This window comes from Spea bombifrons, chromosome 5, assembly GCF_027358695.1.
Source record: "Spea bombifrons isolate aSpeBom1 chromosome 5, aSpeBom1.2.pri, whole genome shotgun sequence".
Lineage (NCBI taxonomy): Eukaryota > Metazoa > Chordata > Amphibia > Anura > Pelobatidae > Spea > Spea bombifrons.
The window spans coordinates 78,557,089-78,570,720 of record NC_071091.1 but is presented as its reverse complement, the minus strand read 5'-3'; the positions used below and the strand labels follow the sequence as shown (position 1 = coordinate 78,570,720).

The window sequence follows — 13,632 nt, the reverse complement described above, 5'->3', positions numbered from 1 at the left end:
CAATGTATCTATATTATATTTAAAGCTCCGAGTGGCGATAAAGAAGTTATTTCCCACATCAGTCAGCATGGTGGAAAATGGCCTTACTGGTTTAAAAAAATGGGTAAGTCTCCTCCCTCAAGTCAGTGTTTTGGGTAATTGCATGTTTTCATCATGTTTCATGTTGCCTATGTGTTGATTTTCATTGTCCTAGAAAACATCACTAAGCTTGGAGAGTATACCCTGAAACTTCAGGTTGTGCTGAATGAGAGTAATGCTGATATGCATGCTGGAAGACCACTGCCATGTAAAAATATTCTGTTTAAAGTAGTAGGTGAGTTTAAAGTTATTCAATTTTTTTTCTGCTGACATAAATGCAAACAAGATTTATCGCAAGACTTCCAGGTCATTGTGATATAGTGATTAGACTAACTGAATATATATATATATATATATATATATATATATGAGTGTTTTGTTTATTTAATTCATTTTGTCTCTTACTAGAGGGTAAACCAGTCAAGTTTTCCGTTGGTATTTTGGAGCCTCCTTTTCGGGTCGGCGTGCCTTTCAACATACCACTGGACTTGCATGATGAATTTGGTCATTCAACATCACCCGTGATTGGAATTAAACCAGTTCTTGAAGCTAGGTGTTGCTTTTTTCTCTCAATTTTTCATCTATATAATTGAAGAGGAGTCTGAGATTTATTTTCTTGATGGGGCTTTTATAAACTTTTTGTTTTGTATTTATTATGTTCAGTGACCTTACAGTTGGTTATGAATCATTAAGGATTGACCCTGGATTTACTATCAAAGGTGTTATTGCTAGAGGAAGGCTGGACAACCACCAAGGCAAGGTAAATTGTTCTAGGATATATTAATATTTATTGAATTCACTTTAGCTAAAAAAAAAACACTTTGTTTAAAAAAAAAAAGAAAAAAAACAAAAGAGGACACACATTTCTGTTTTAATATAAATGGCAAGATTTATTTGCTTTTTACTGTTAGATTTTTTTTAACTATAATAACACATTTACAGTAATGTTTTGAGGATTGTTATATTGCTTTCCCAACCTTCATGTGTATGGGTTTTTTCATTTTATTAATTTTTTCTGATTTTCTACAGAATTTCATACTGAAGGTAACACTACCTGGATTAAAAGAGGACACTCAGAATATCAAGCTACGGTTACTACCTGGTGAGTACCTTTTTTTCTTTTTCATATTTTGAAATTATTAGGTAAGCTAAACTTGAGGCTTGCAAATGAGTTCTGTATAACAGAAAAATGTAAGTCATATTTTTCTGAAAACTACAGTGACTCCTTGCTCAGCATCTCAGATAGGTTCATGAAACCTGCGACTTTAAGTGAAAGGATATAGGGACACTAAAGTGGTCTGCGGAGAAGGTAGGGAGACATTGACCGCGCGGGTGAGTGGTTATCAACATTAGAAAACGTTGCTTTTGTTTGTTCTCGCTTAACAAAGTGTCCTAGAGACTGGAAGCTGTTTGGAGTGCTGGGATTCCTTTTCTTTGTTTGTATGATTTTATATATTGTTGAATTCTTTTTGTACTGAAGGTTATTAGATACCCAACCAAAACCTAATATTAGACAAAATGTTATATTTATCGTTCTTATTTATTTACCCAAGAAATGTATGCATTATAATTTGAAAATTAATTTAGGAAAAAAAAATTTTTTTTTGTTTCCTTTTATTTGCCGCTCTGCCCCGCAGATATGCCTTATAAACCCATACATGCCAGTCTGCCTCCCTGACATGTATTTTAACCCCCTATTTGCCACTCCCCCCCCGGATATGCCTTATATACCCCCTATATGCCACTCTGCCTCCCTGATATGCCTTTTAACATCCTATGTGCCACTCTGCCTCCAGAAAACCATTGAATCCCCCCCCCCCGACTTGTGGCCGCTGCTTCAGATTTTGTGGCGTCTAGTGGGGCAGCCGGTGGAGGTCTGTGCGATGCAGAGCTCCGCTGCTGCTGGCATTTACCCCCACCGGGGCTTCTATGATGCAAACGTTCACCGGCTGCGGGATGAGCACAGACAACCTCCTCTGCTGCCAGCCCTTCTGCCAGGGCTTCTACGGTGGAGCACCGGAAGGTCATGTGATGCCGGCACTCCATCATAGAAGCCCCCAGAGGATGTGCCGGCAGGCCCTCCTGGGTTACCTTGCTCTGTACGTCATTTAGAATGTGTCCTGGAGAGAGACCATGTTGGACCATCTTTTTTCCCCCGCCTCGTGGCGAACCAGACGAGGAGTTGTCTTTGGCAGTGGTTAGGAGGGCCAGTGTGGCCCCCGCCCCAATTAGAGGGATCTTTGCGGGAGCTTCAAGACTATGCTGCCATCTTGGATCTTGGTCAGCCACTCCCCCTCTCTCTCATTATATGTGTTTAACAGACATTTTCTGTTTTTTTCTGTGTTGGTTTTTCAAAAAATGTGTAGCTGTAAATAATGAAAAATGCTTTATAGTGTAAAGCTACTGTGTGTCAAAAACTGTCTGTCCATCTTGTGTGTTTATGTGACATAAGCTTTGTTTATTAGATGACAACTTAGTTATGTTATTATTTTATTACTGGATGATTCACTTAATGATATTTGATTTAAAATGAAAATCACTTTGTACGATATATTTGATAAAAATTGCTAACGGTACAAAACACCTGAACTGTTGGGTGGTATTTTCCATCTGAATTACCATTATATGCTGCATGCATTGCATATTGGGACTGCTCTGTTAAGAGTCTGTGGGGCAAAATAGAAAATACAAATATCTGGTCTTTAGCATTCTCTACCATATAAATACTTTAATTTCCAAAAAAAAGACTTACTGTTACATGTTCTAAAAACAAAAATGCATCCCAATTTACTGTCGACAGAATCCCAAAGGCATTCAGGCAGGAAACCAATGTAGAGTGCATTCAGTGCATGAAGCAGCTGGTGCAACTTTCTTGCATTTACTGGACTGTGTGTTATCAGAGCCCTCCTGGTTTATTGTCACGTTACCCGACAATGATTCAGTTGCTATGCTTCCCACCTTTTTCCCCTGCTGCCTTCATCTCATTCCCATAGGTTTTTGGGTTGCCAAACTAAAAATGCAGTGTTCCTTATGGCTACTACCTTTAGGCAGAACAGTTTTTTTGTATTATTATTGTACCAGGGCATGTCAAAACTCCATTGATTTGTTCATTATTAAGTTTCTTACAAAAACATTAACGATGTCTGCAACCTGTGTTCTAAAAATTAAGAATTAAAATCACATCTAAATGTTTCCACAGGGCCGCCAAAGAAACTAAATGTGGCTCCGGATTCTGATGTCTTGTTTATAGAGAATGGGACACCTTTCCCTTTCCGCGTTGAAGTCTTAGATGAGTCCAACAATATTACAGTGCAGCCTAAATTAGTAGTTCAGTGCAAGGTGAGTGTGTATTGATACCTTGTTAATGACTGTAAAAGGCAATTGTTTTTCTCTTCTACATCAAGGCCAGATTAAGGAACCTGTAGCACTTACACAAAAGCACCTCTTTTCCGCGTCAACACAAATAAAACCTAATATAAAATAAAACCTCCACAGTCCCTCTTGATGTCGCAACGGTTCATATTAAGTGCTGGTAACACTATGTCCCTAATCTAAAGCCTGGTCACTACACTTGTTCTGATGCATTTCACTGTGAAATAGGCACTGCACATGTGGAAGACAATGCAGTGCCAATCTGTTGTCACATAAAGTAGGCCTGTAGGCAAGTTGCACAAGACTCCTGGTTAAGACTGCCCCATATATAATCTATAACATATTACATTTACCACACAACACAGGTGGGGGGGAAAACTAGGCTCTTATGATCCACTAAGCCTGCCCAGAGTTTTTATCAGCGTTTGCACATCAAGACACTTGTTGCCTTTGGGCTGCTGTGCTCTCATCCACAGAGTGCAAGCTCTTTCGCAGCCTTTGACTGGGCACACAGGCTCGTTAAAATGGCGAGTAATAAGAGGCGATTAATGAAGGAAGGCAGGGAAGGATGAGACTGAGCTCACTCTCTGACCCAAAGCCCTCAAATTCTTCTTTTGTAAACATGCAACCAAACCACTTTACTAATGTATCAGTTTGACATCTCTTACGGACCAGGGTATTTTTATACCCTAAACCCTGGATATATATATATATTTTTTTTAGTTGTAACATGAATGTTGCAGAACCTTGTAATCCCTCTTTATTGATAATTTCTTTTAAGGGCAGGGTTGGTACGGAATGCGTGGGGAGGTTTGTTATAACACCAAAACACCCCCCCCCCAAACTATACTGGGCTTGTGTGATTTAACATTTAACCTGTGTGTTTTATTTCGCTGGTCAGAAATGCATTTGACTTGATAAAGGGAAGGCTCCTGAAAGCTTGTCATTACAAAATACTGCTAGTCCCATAATTATTATTTATTGTTTTATATAGCACCTTCATATTCTGTAGCGCAACCACGGGTAGACAGGACATAACAAGTAGTATATAACATAACAAGAAACCGGCGAGGAGGGCCCTGCTCAAACAAGCTTACGATCTACATTATATATGTGGCATCTACATTACTGGACTAAAACAGCTACTCCGAACTACACAAGGTTAACTTTTGAAATAAATATCTCCTAAATAAATATACCAATTCACAAACAAAACAGCTATAGGTAAATTTAACCCCTTAAGGACAATGGGCGGTCCCTAAACCCATTGAAAACAATGCATTTTGAGCCCGTACATGTACGGGCTTTGTCATGAAGCGGTTAAAAAAATTAGTTCTACTAAACACTGGGTATTGATGGGTATCATGAGTGCATGATATAAATGAAAGATGGCATGGCATAAAAACGCAACCTTGAGTAGTTATTTCCTTTCTATGAACTGACAGTGTGTTAAATTCTGTCCTTTCAAACTGGCTTCCTTCCTTATTTAGCTTTGTTTGATTTTAACATTACACTTCAATTCATTCCTTTTCACTCGTACTAATTTTCCTTCAGTTTCATCCTTACTTTTTATCATTGCTTTTCTTCTCTTCAGTTTATGTTGCATGAAGTACGCATGTGTGCAGTATTTTGAGATGCATAACAATTCTTCATCTTTTTGCTCCCTAATAGTTCTCTGGAGCTTCAGATCTCCCGGTTTACACGCTAGATTGCAGCAATACAGGAACTGGCATTTTAACAGGCCTTGCTATTAGAGTCCAGGATATAAAGAAAGTACAAACACTGAAAGCAAGGATTGAAATAGTAGTAAGTATTGCATGCTTTATTTTATATCTGGCTAAGTGTGTTATTTTAAAATGTATTTTTACTCCAATAAATAGTGCGTCTTAAGTATCTAACAGAAATTTGTAAAAAAAAAAAAAAAAAAAAAGTTTTTCAACTTAGAAATAATATCATGTATTACCTGAGACTAGACAAATTATTTAGGGTTGTTGCTACATCTCTATCTCGTGATCTCTCCCCTTTCTCTTTTACCCACTTTATTTGTCCCCTTTCACACTCTCTCTTCCATTTCTCTTTACTTTGCCTCTTTCTTCATTTCTATATTCTCTCACCCTCATTTCTTTCTTTTTTCCTTTTCTTTCTTCCCTTTCTCTTTCAACTCATTCTCTCTATCCATCATTTCTTTATCTCCCCTTCATGTTTATCTCTTCCCTTTTTAGTTCTTTCTTTTCACTTTTTTCTTTATCTCTTATCCTCTTTCTCTCTCCCCATTCTCTTTATTGCTTCTCTGTGTTCTCCTTTTTCTCTTTCACTCACCTGTTTCTCTTTTATCTCCCTTTCTCATTATATCTCCTTTTTGTAGTTATCTCATGTCTTCCATTCCTCTTTATCCCTCCTCCTACTTCTCATTATCTCTCCTTGTCTCTCATTTCTCCCTATCTCTCCTCATCTCTCTCCTCTTCTTTATCGCTTCATTTTGTCTAGGGCTGCAACAACTAATCGATAAAATCGATAATAATCGATAATGAAATTCGTTGGCAACGAATTTCATTATCGATTAGTTGAATCGATTATTATCGATTATAAAATGAGGGTTTTTTCAGAGCAAACGCTCTGAAAAATCCCCCTCATTATATAATCCGTTTAGTCTGACTCACCGTCTCACAGCAGCAGCTCCTACTTACTCCCCCTCCCTGTAATCACTGTGACAACTGGCCCCGCCCCTTCCTTCTCCAGGCCAGAACCACATGGCTGTGACACTCATCTAACTGTAAGTATGTGTGTGTATATTTATATATATATATATAATGTGTATATATGTATGTAATATATATATATATATGTATTTGGGCTACTGAAAGTTAGGGGAGGTGGGGGTTAATTTAGGGGCAGTTATGGTTAGTGGGGTGTTTAGGGTTAATTTAGGGGCAGTTAGGGTTAATTTAGGGGCAGTTATGTTAATAGGGTGTTTAGGGTTAATTTAGGAGCAGCTGTGGTTAATGGGGTGTTTGGGGTTAATTTGAGGCAGTTGTGGTTAATGGTGTGTTTAGGGTTAATTTAGGGGATGCTGTGGTTGATGGGGTCTTTAGGGTTAATTTAGGGGATGCTGTGGTTAAGGGTTAATTTAGGGGCAGTTATGGTTAATGGGGAGTTTAGGGTTAATTTAGGGGAATCTAAATCCTGGGGGCAGTGAAGTGACATATCTGGGGGTATAAGGCTTATACAGTATATAAGGCATATGTGGGGAGGGCAGTGTGGCATGTCTGGGGAGGACGGAGTGGTGTATCAGGGTGTATAAGGCATATCTGGGGGTAGAGTGGCATATCTGGGGGTAGAGAAGTGGCATGTCTGGGAGGCAGGGTGGCATGTCTGGGGAGGATGGAGTGGGGTATCAGGGGATATAAGGCGTATCAGGCACAGTGGCAGATGTGGGAGGCAGCGTGGAGTGGCAGATGTGGGAGGCAGCGTGGAGTGGCAGATGTGGGAGGCAGCGTGGCATATGTGGGAGGCATTGTGGAGTGGCAGATGTGGGAGGCAGCATGGCGTGGCATATGTGGGGAGGGCAGTGTGGCATGTCTGGGGAGGATGGAGTGGTGTTTCAGGGGGTATAAGGCGTATCAGGCACAGTGGCATGTGGGGGGTAGAGTGGAGTGGTAGATGTGGGAGGCAGCGTGGAGTGGCAGATGTGGGAGGCAGCGTGGAGTGCTGTGGTAGGCAGCGTGGCATATGTGGGAGGGCAGCATGGCATGTCTGGGAGGCAGCGTAGCAAGCCTGGGCTCAAATGTGCATATATTGGGGGGCTGGTTGGGAAATAAAGACAAGAAATGTATTATCAAAGTTTTTTTATTCTGCTGTTTGTATTTAACATCATTTGTTTAGTAAATTATTTTAAATAAATGAAAAATTTACATTCATTTTTTTTATCCGATTAATCGATTAATCGAAAAAATAATCGGCCAACTAATCGATTATTAAAATAATCGTTAGTTGCAGCCCTAATTTTGTCCCAATCTCTCCTCCTCCTTATTATTATATTTGTCAGGGATTGCGTTGTAGGGCAAGCTATTACTGTATTTGCTTTATTATAAAACATATTAATCTGAATATAAGACGACCCTATAGGAAAAAAGTTCATGTAAACTATTTTTTTTTAATAAAAGCTATGATTGAGAAAAATATTTTTGCTTTATTTCCTTTTATTTTCCATCCTGCTCCCCCAGTTATGCACATCTGCCCCCATGCTTGCCACTCTGCCCCAGAAATGCCTTATGCCCCCTATTTGCCACTGTGCCCCATGATATGCATTTTAACCCTCTAAATGCCACTGTGCCCCATGATATGCCTTTTGACCCCCTATGTGCCACTCTGCCTCATGATATGCATTTTGACCCCCTATGTGCCACTCTGCCTCCAGAAATGCCTTATACCCCTATATGCCATTCTGACATTTAGGGGGTTAAAAGGCATATTATGGGGCAGAGTGGCATATAGGGAGGTATAAGGCATTTCAGGAGGCAGAGTGGCGTATAGAGGGTTAAAAGGCATATCTGGAGGCAGAGTGGCATTAAGGGGGTTAAAAGGCATTTCATAGAGCACTCTGCCTACAGAAATGCCCCCCATTTAACACCCCCCCAACCTACCGGTGCTTCTGACTCCCCAGGTAGACGTCTATGCGTTACGCGATTCGCGTAGACAACTTCTGCTGCAGCCGGAAGGAGGTGCGGTTAGCAGCTGGGGTTGTCTGCGTCCATCGCGCATACACCCTCCGACTGTCAGAGAGAATTCCCCACACCTGTGGTCCCCTGCAGCGCTGCGGGGGATCTGGATCTTAGACCTATTTGAGGTCTGGTTATAAGACGAGCATTTGCTCTGGGAAAAACCTTGTCTTATAATCGAGTAAATTGCTGCCCATTCATGGCTTCTGGAGTTGTTCATATCTCTGTCTCTATATCATCAGCCTACCTAATGGCAAATCCAAATTAAAAAACATAGTAAGTATGTCACCTGCTTTGCTATTCTTTTAACCTGCAAGCTAAAAAAAAAAAGAATTTTTCTCTCCTAATTCTCGTTTCCTAGACTTGTTTCATGATATATAGATGTCTAACTGTATATATTTTTTTCATTAAAGGGATGTAAACAAGTAAAAGCTGTGGAGAAAACTATAAAACTTCAACCCAGCACCCGCGTGGCAAAACTTCTAATTTTATGTGTCGATGGTGAAAAGGCAATCCAAATTAAACATAAAGATGAGATTGAATGGGTTGCAGGTGACACCATGCAGAATCTTATTTTTCAGTTGTATGATGAAGGTGATAGAGAAATTAATATTACTTCAGAACTTGCTGAAAAAGTCAAGGTATGTCAATGTGTACTAGCTTTTACAATGCATTTAGCACATTTGCATTTAAATTCATCATCATGTAGCTAACATCCTGCAGGAATATAGATATATATTGATATATACGCTGAAGCGCGTAACATGTAAAAATCACTCATCTTTAGCATAGCTCAATACAGAGTTCCAAGCTGCATCTGGAAGCAACACTAGCACTGTTCATGGGGAGCTTTTATGAAATAAGTTTTCATGGCAGAGCAGCTGCACACAAGTCTGTGCACAAAGCAAGGTCCATAAAAACATGTGTTTTTTTGTTTTTTTTTTCCTATATCAATCTTTATTAATATTTTTCAGAAAAAAACATGTTTTTGACAACTTTGGTGTAGAGTTCCCAAAGTCCTGACTTTGACGCTATTGAACACCTTAGGGATGAATTAGAACAGCGACTGTGAGCCAGGGCTTCACGTCCACCATCATTGTCTTGACCTCACAAATACTCATTTGGCTGAATTGGCACAAATTCCCACCCACACTCCAAAATCTAGCAGAAAGCCTTCCCAGAAGAGTGTAGGCTGTTGTAGCAGCACACAGACAGATTTACCTTCATATCAAATGATGATTAATGTTTTATGTTTGGTTAACTTTAGGAATAGTATCTACTTCAAATAGTAGAAATCTCCCATACAGGTGGTTCTCAAATATCGTATAAAGTTGGTGGATCTTCTTAGCCGGCGCCTTGCCTTTATTTATCTTGCTTAAATTGAGTACTTTAAATAAAAAATTAAGGCTTTCAGTTAGGGCTTTTTTCTGTACCCGCTTTACAGGCCTACATGGAATTTATCGATGACAAACATTCAATTTAAGCCTTAAGAAGACAATTGAAACTTAAATGTCCTTTTGGGATATTTACCAGAACCCAAATATGCATGTATGGGTTAACTGTATCATTAGCTTTTTATTTAGTTTTCTTTTCTTTTTGACCTTCTTAGGTTAATTGGACCCCCAATGTTCCCAAGGAGAATTTGGTGAAAGGGCTTTTGCCTGATGTTGAAGTATCAAATTCAGTGAAGGACATTCGCTATTGTCAAGTGTCTTTTCATGATGATCATGTATCTCTGGAAAGTGCATTTACTGTCAAGTATGTGTTGGTTGTAGTGCATCAATATAATAGCCTAGTAGACCTAGCTATACCCTTGGTGGTGTCGCCAACAGGTTTAGTCCCGCAGTCTGGTTAAATCTGACAGGGTGCTCTGCAAAATAATATCAAACAGAGCAGATTGCGTTTTCGCGGTTGAATAAAATTTTGCTTATAGGAACAAATGGACACAGGTCGAATATAGCTCAATGCTACTCGGCATGATTCCATTCAATTAAATATTAAGTCAAGCGAGTGTAGAGTTTTTTTTTAATTTCATAGATATAACATTAATTCTGTTTTATCTAGCTAAAAAATGTGAATGGAATGCATTTTATGATATTAAGAATAACAAAGGAAGTTTTCAAAAACTATTACTCAAAGGAATATTACACTTGTACTTTGACATTAATAGCAAGGTGTATTTAAGTTAAAATATGACAATGTAATTTTAACATTTTCTGTAGGTGACAGATTCAACTAAAAAAAAAAGTTATTTTTGGAAATATTTACTTAAGTTTATATATACCGTTGTGTGAAAAAGAAAGTATACCCTCTTTGAATTCTATGGTTTTATAAATCAGGACATAGTAACAATCTGTTCCTTAGTAGGTCTAAAAATTTGTTAAATACAACCTCAGATGAACAACACGTGATGGTTACAAAAATAAAGCCAAAATGGAGAAGCTGTCACACTACAACTCATAGTACAGCCATACTGCTATTTCAGACCATGTGTGCATTGGGCAGCTGCCTGCAACATCTAATTTAGTATGTATTATACAACCAAAACGTTTGGATCATCGCACACACTGAACACTGATAAATAAACACAACCTGTAAGTGATGTACATTTCACAATCTTATGCAGTTGATACAGTGAGGAGTTGTAAGTGTCCGTGGGTTAGGTGTAAGAATTTTTAAACACATAGTAAAGCCAAGGATTGTTTTCCTGAGGTCCCCAAGAGCAGTGGCACGTATTGTTTATCTGCATTGCTATTTCAGGAATCACATTATCAAAATAAACTGCACCAATGCTCTTGTGTTTCGATGGTTACTTTATTTCAGGCCTCTTCCTGATGAGCCAAAGCATTTGAAATGTGAACTGAAAGGAACTAGCGATGTTCAAATGGGTGAAGAGCTGAAAAGTGAAATTGGTAAACTGCACTTATTTTCAAATTATCAAAGCCAAAAAATCAATATAATAACCTACACACATTTCACTGCTGTATATTAAGGAAACCCTAGACTTGTGCAATTGAAAAGGGTGCATAAATAAAACATGTATGCATGTATGTTCGCGCTTTCCTGTACATGTCCAATAATAATTATTCAATAACACTACAAATGCACAAGCTCTTTTCGTTTGCTTTTCTGGAAAAGTAATCAAAAAAAAGGAATGTCCTGCTGAATTACAAATGCTTTTCTTTTTGTTTTCCAATTTATAGAATTAATGCTTACAGACCAATTTGGTAATAAAATACAGTCACTGTCCTCTTCGTGTGTGAGTTACCTGGGTGTTTCAGGACCAAACCTTGACAAAAGCAATTTAAAAATGACATACCAGGTATGTTAGACAATTTTTATATATAATATATTATAGTGTGTGTGTGTGTGTGTGTGTGTGTGTGTAGATATAGATATATAGATATTATAATATACTTGTTTGAGTCATGTTTGGCTTTCCAGAATAAGTATGGACAATTATATATATACAACTAATGTCATTAGATGTATTTATTTGACTTATCTTTTTTTTTTTCTTTCCTAACAGGAGGCCACACAGTCTATGTTCGTCACTGGGATAAAATTTCACATTGGTCCTCCAGAGGATAAAGAACTCTGCTTTGCATGGCGCTCCTTTTCATGTTACACAAGACTAAGTCTTGTTGCCGGTGTTCCTGCCATGTTGGATGTGGTAGACTGGCCAAAAACAGAGGCAAGTTTGGTATTTCTATAAAAAGTAATATTCACAAGAATTCCTTCCACAAGAGACCAAAAATACAGTCTTTATTATCAAGTTTATGTGTACACTTTCCTGCTGTCTCTTAATATTTTATTGCAGCGTATTGTGTGACATTTATTAATTGAGAATACTTAGTCTATACAGCAGAGGTTTCCTTCATAAGTGTTTGTCCAACAATAAATTTGCAATAATTAACAGCAGTTTTTAAATCTATTATGTTTATATTTTTGGTACACAATATTAACAATTGCCTAACATACCTGGTATGTATTGACTCTGTCATGTAGTTGCATAGGAGGAGGATGTTAAGGAGTCTCCTATATGTCTATGACTACCCGTTTCTTTAATGAGTTCCTAGACAGAATCCAACTGTGTGATACAACGGGATAATAAATAAGGGCAAGTGAAAGAGTTTTGTTTTTTTTCTGTCCTCTTTGGAATGCAACTAAAATTTCAAACATTTCAAAATGTAGGGTAATGTACTTTCATTAGATTTTACTTAATTCTGATGTAGAATAATGCAAATGTTAAATGTGTTATTTCAGTCAATTATAACAGTCACTGGAAAGCCATTGGAAAAGCCTCTTATTGTCCAGCTGTGTGATGCATGGGGCAATCCAACTTTAGAACCAAATGTGAAAATTGTTCTGGTTAAAGACAATGCACTTAAGGTAATCATACCATGTATAAACTATTCTAATATGGATACTTTTTTTTTTTTCCTTTAAAGATCTAGTTCTTTTTTTTAGTTGGGGGATTTATCACCTGTATATTTAGTATTATACTATTTGTTAGAAAACTGTGAAGGCCGTTCTAAAACATTTAGTTGATTTTGAGGTTTTTTGTTTCAAGTTGTGAAATCCAAATTCTTTCAAGCGTTTACTTTCTAGTCGGGTAACATTAGATTTCCATTGTTGATACATAGAAGAAAATATTGTTCCATTTTGCTGTGCCACTGGTTGTCACATATTGTCAAAGCAAAATAGAGCCATTTTCTTCAACATCTTCTCAGTTTTTTGTAATGTCCGTAATGATGAGATTTTAGCTTGGTTTAACAACCAGTGACGTGCCAGTTACATCATGAAAAGTTGTTCCTAGTGTGGTGTTTCACCAAATGGAACACAATAGTTTGTCTACATTAAAAGGTATTTATTATAAGGCAACACAGCAAAACACATTTATCCCAAATACGCACACAGCCAAACCCCACAGATCAACAACCCGCTTTTTATCTCTCTCCCCCACCTTTCTCTCGCTCTCTTGCCCCCCCCACCTTTCTCTCTTGCTCCCCACTACCTTTCACCTGTTCACACGCATAGTTTGTGATTTAACTCCGTGTCCCCAAACAAGGTTTGTAGTCGTAGTAGATTGCAACTGCTAAAAAACTACAATGAAAGCAACAGGGAACCAGCTCAGCTAAGGGGGGGGCGGGGTGACAACGCTCCAGTGGGTTTATGTAAACTAACCACGGTAGAATGCATATTAAAGTGCTTTAAAGGGAAAAGAGGAAAGATGTTTAGGAGAAACTTTTGGTTGCTTTAAGCCGACCAATGGCAGGAAAGTGCTCCACTTCTTGAAAGACAGGGGTTATTGTTGGATCCCTAGAACAGTTGTGTTAAACAGTGCTTTAGCTGGTCTGCCGAGAGCAAGAGTGGGCCATAATCATGGTTTACATCTGTATAGATTGAAAGAAGTATCATGATCATAGACAAACACATTCATAAAAAACAATATGGAAACAGG

At 38.3% G+C, this 13,632-nt stretch overlaps 1 protein-coding gene across 1 annotated transcript in view; it reads left to right on the top strand.

Annotated features, from left to right (window-relative positions):
• The window catches only part of SMCHD1 (structural maintenance of chromosomes flexible hinge domain containing 1), a 43,639-nt gene that overhangs the window by 17,047 nt on the left and 12,960 nt on the right, over positions 1–13,632 (top strand). The window contains exons 18-30 of the mRNA XM_053468109.1: positions 26–103; positions 194–313; positions 487–631; positions 742–838; positions 1,108–1,180; positions 3,278–3,417; positions 5,122–5,256; positions 8,582–8,809; positions 9,778–9,926; positions 10,992–11,080; positions 11,372–11,490; positions 11,698–11,862; positions 12,435–12,560. Of these exons, the coding sequence (XP_053324084.1) occupies positions 26–103; positions 194–313; positions 487–631; positions 742–838; positions 1,108–1,180; positions 3,278–3,417; positions 5,122–5,256; positions 8,582–8,809; positions 9,778–9,926; positions 10,992–11,080; positions 11,372–11,490; positions 11,698–11,862; positions 12,435–12,560 (1,664 nt within the window). The remainder of the gene's footprint in view (positions 1–25; positions 104–193; positions 314–486; positions 632–741; positions 839–1,107; positions 1,181–3,277; positions 3,418–5,121; positions 5,257–8,581; positions 8,810–9,777; positions 9,927–10,991; positions 11,081–11,371; positions 11,491–11,697; positions 11,863–12,434; positions 12,561–13,632) is intronic.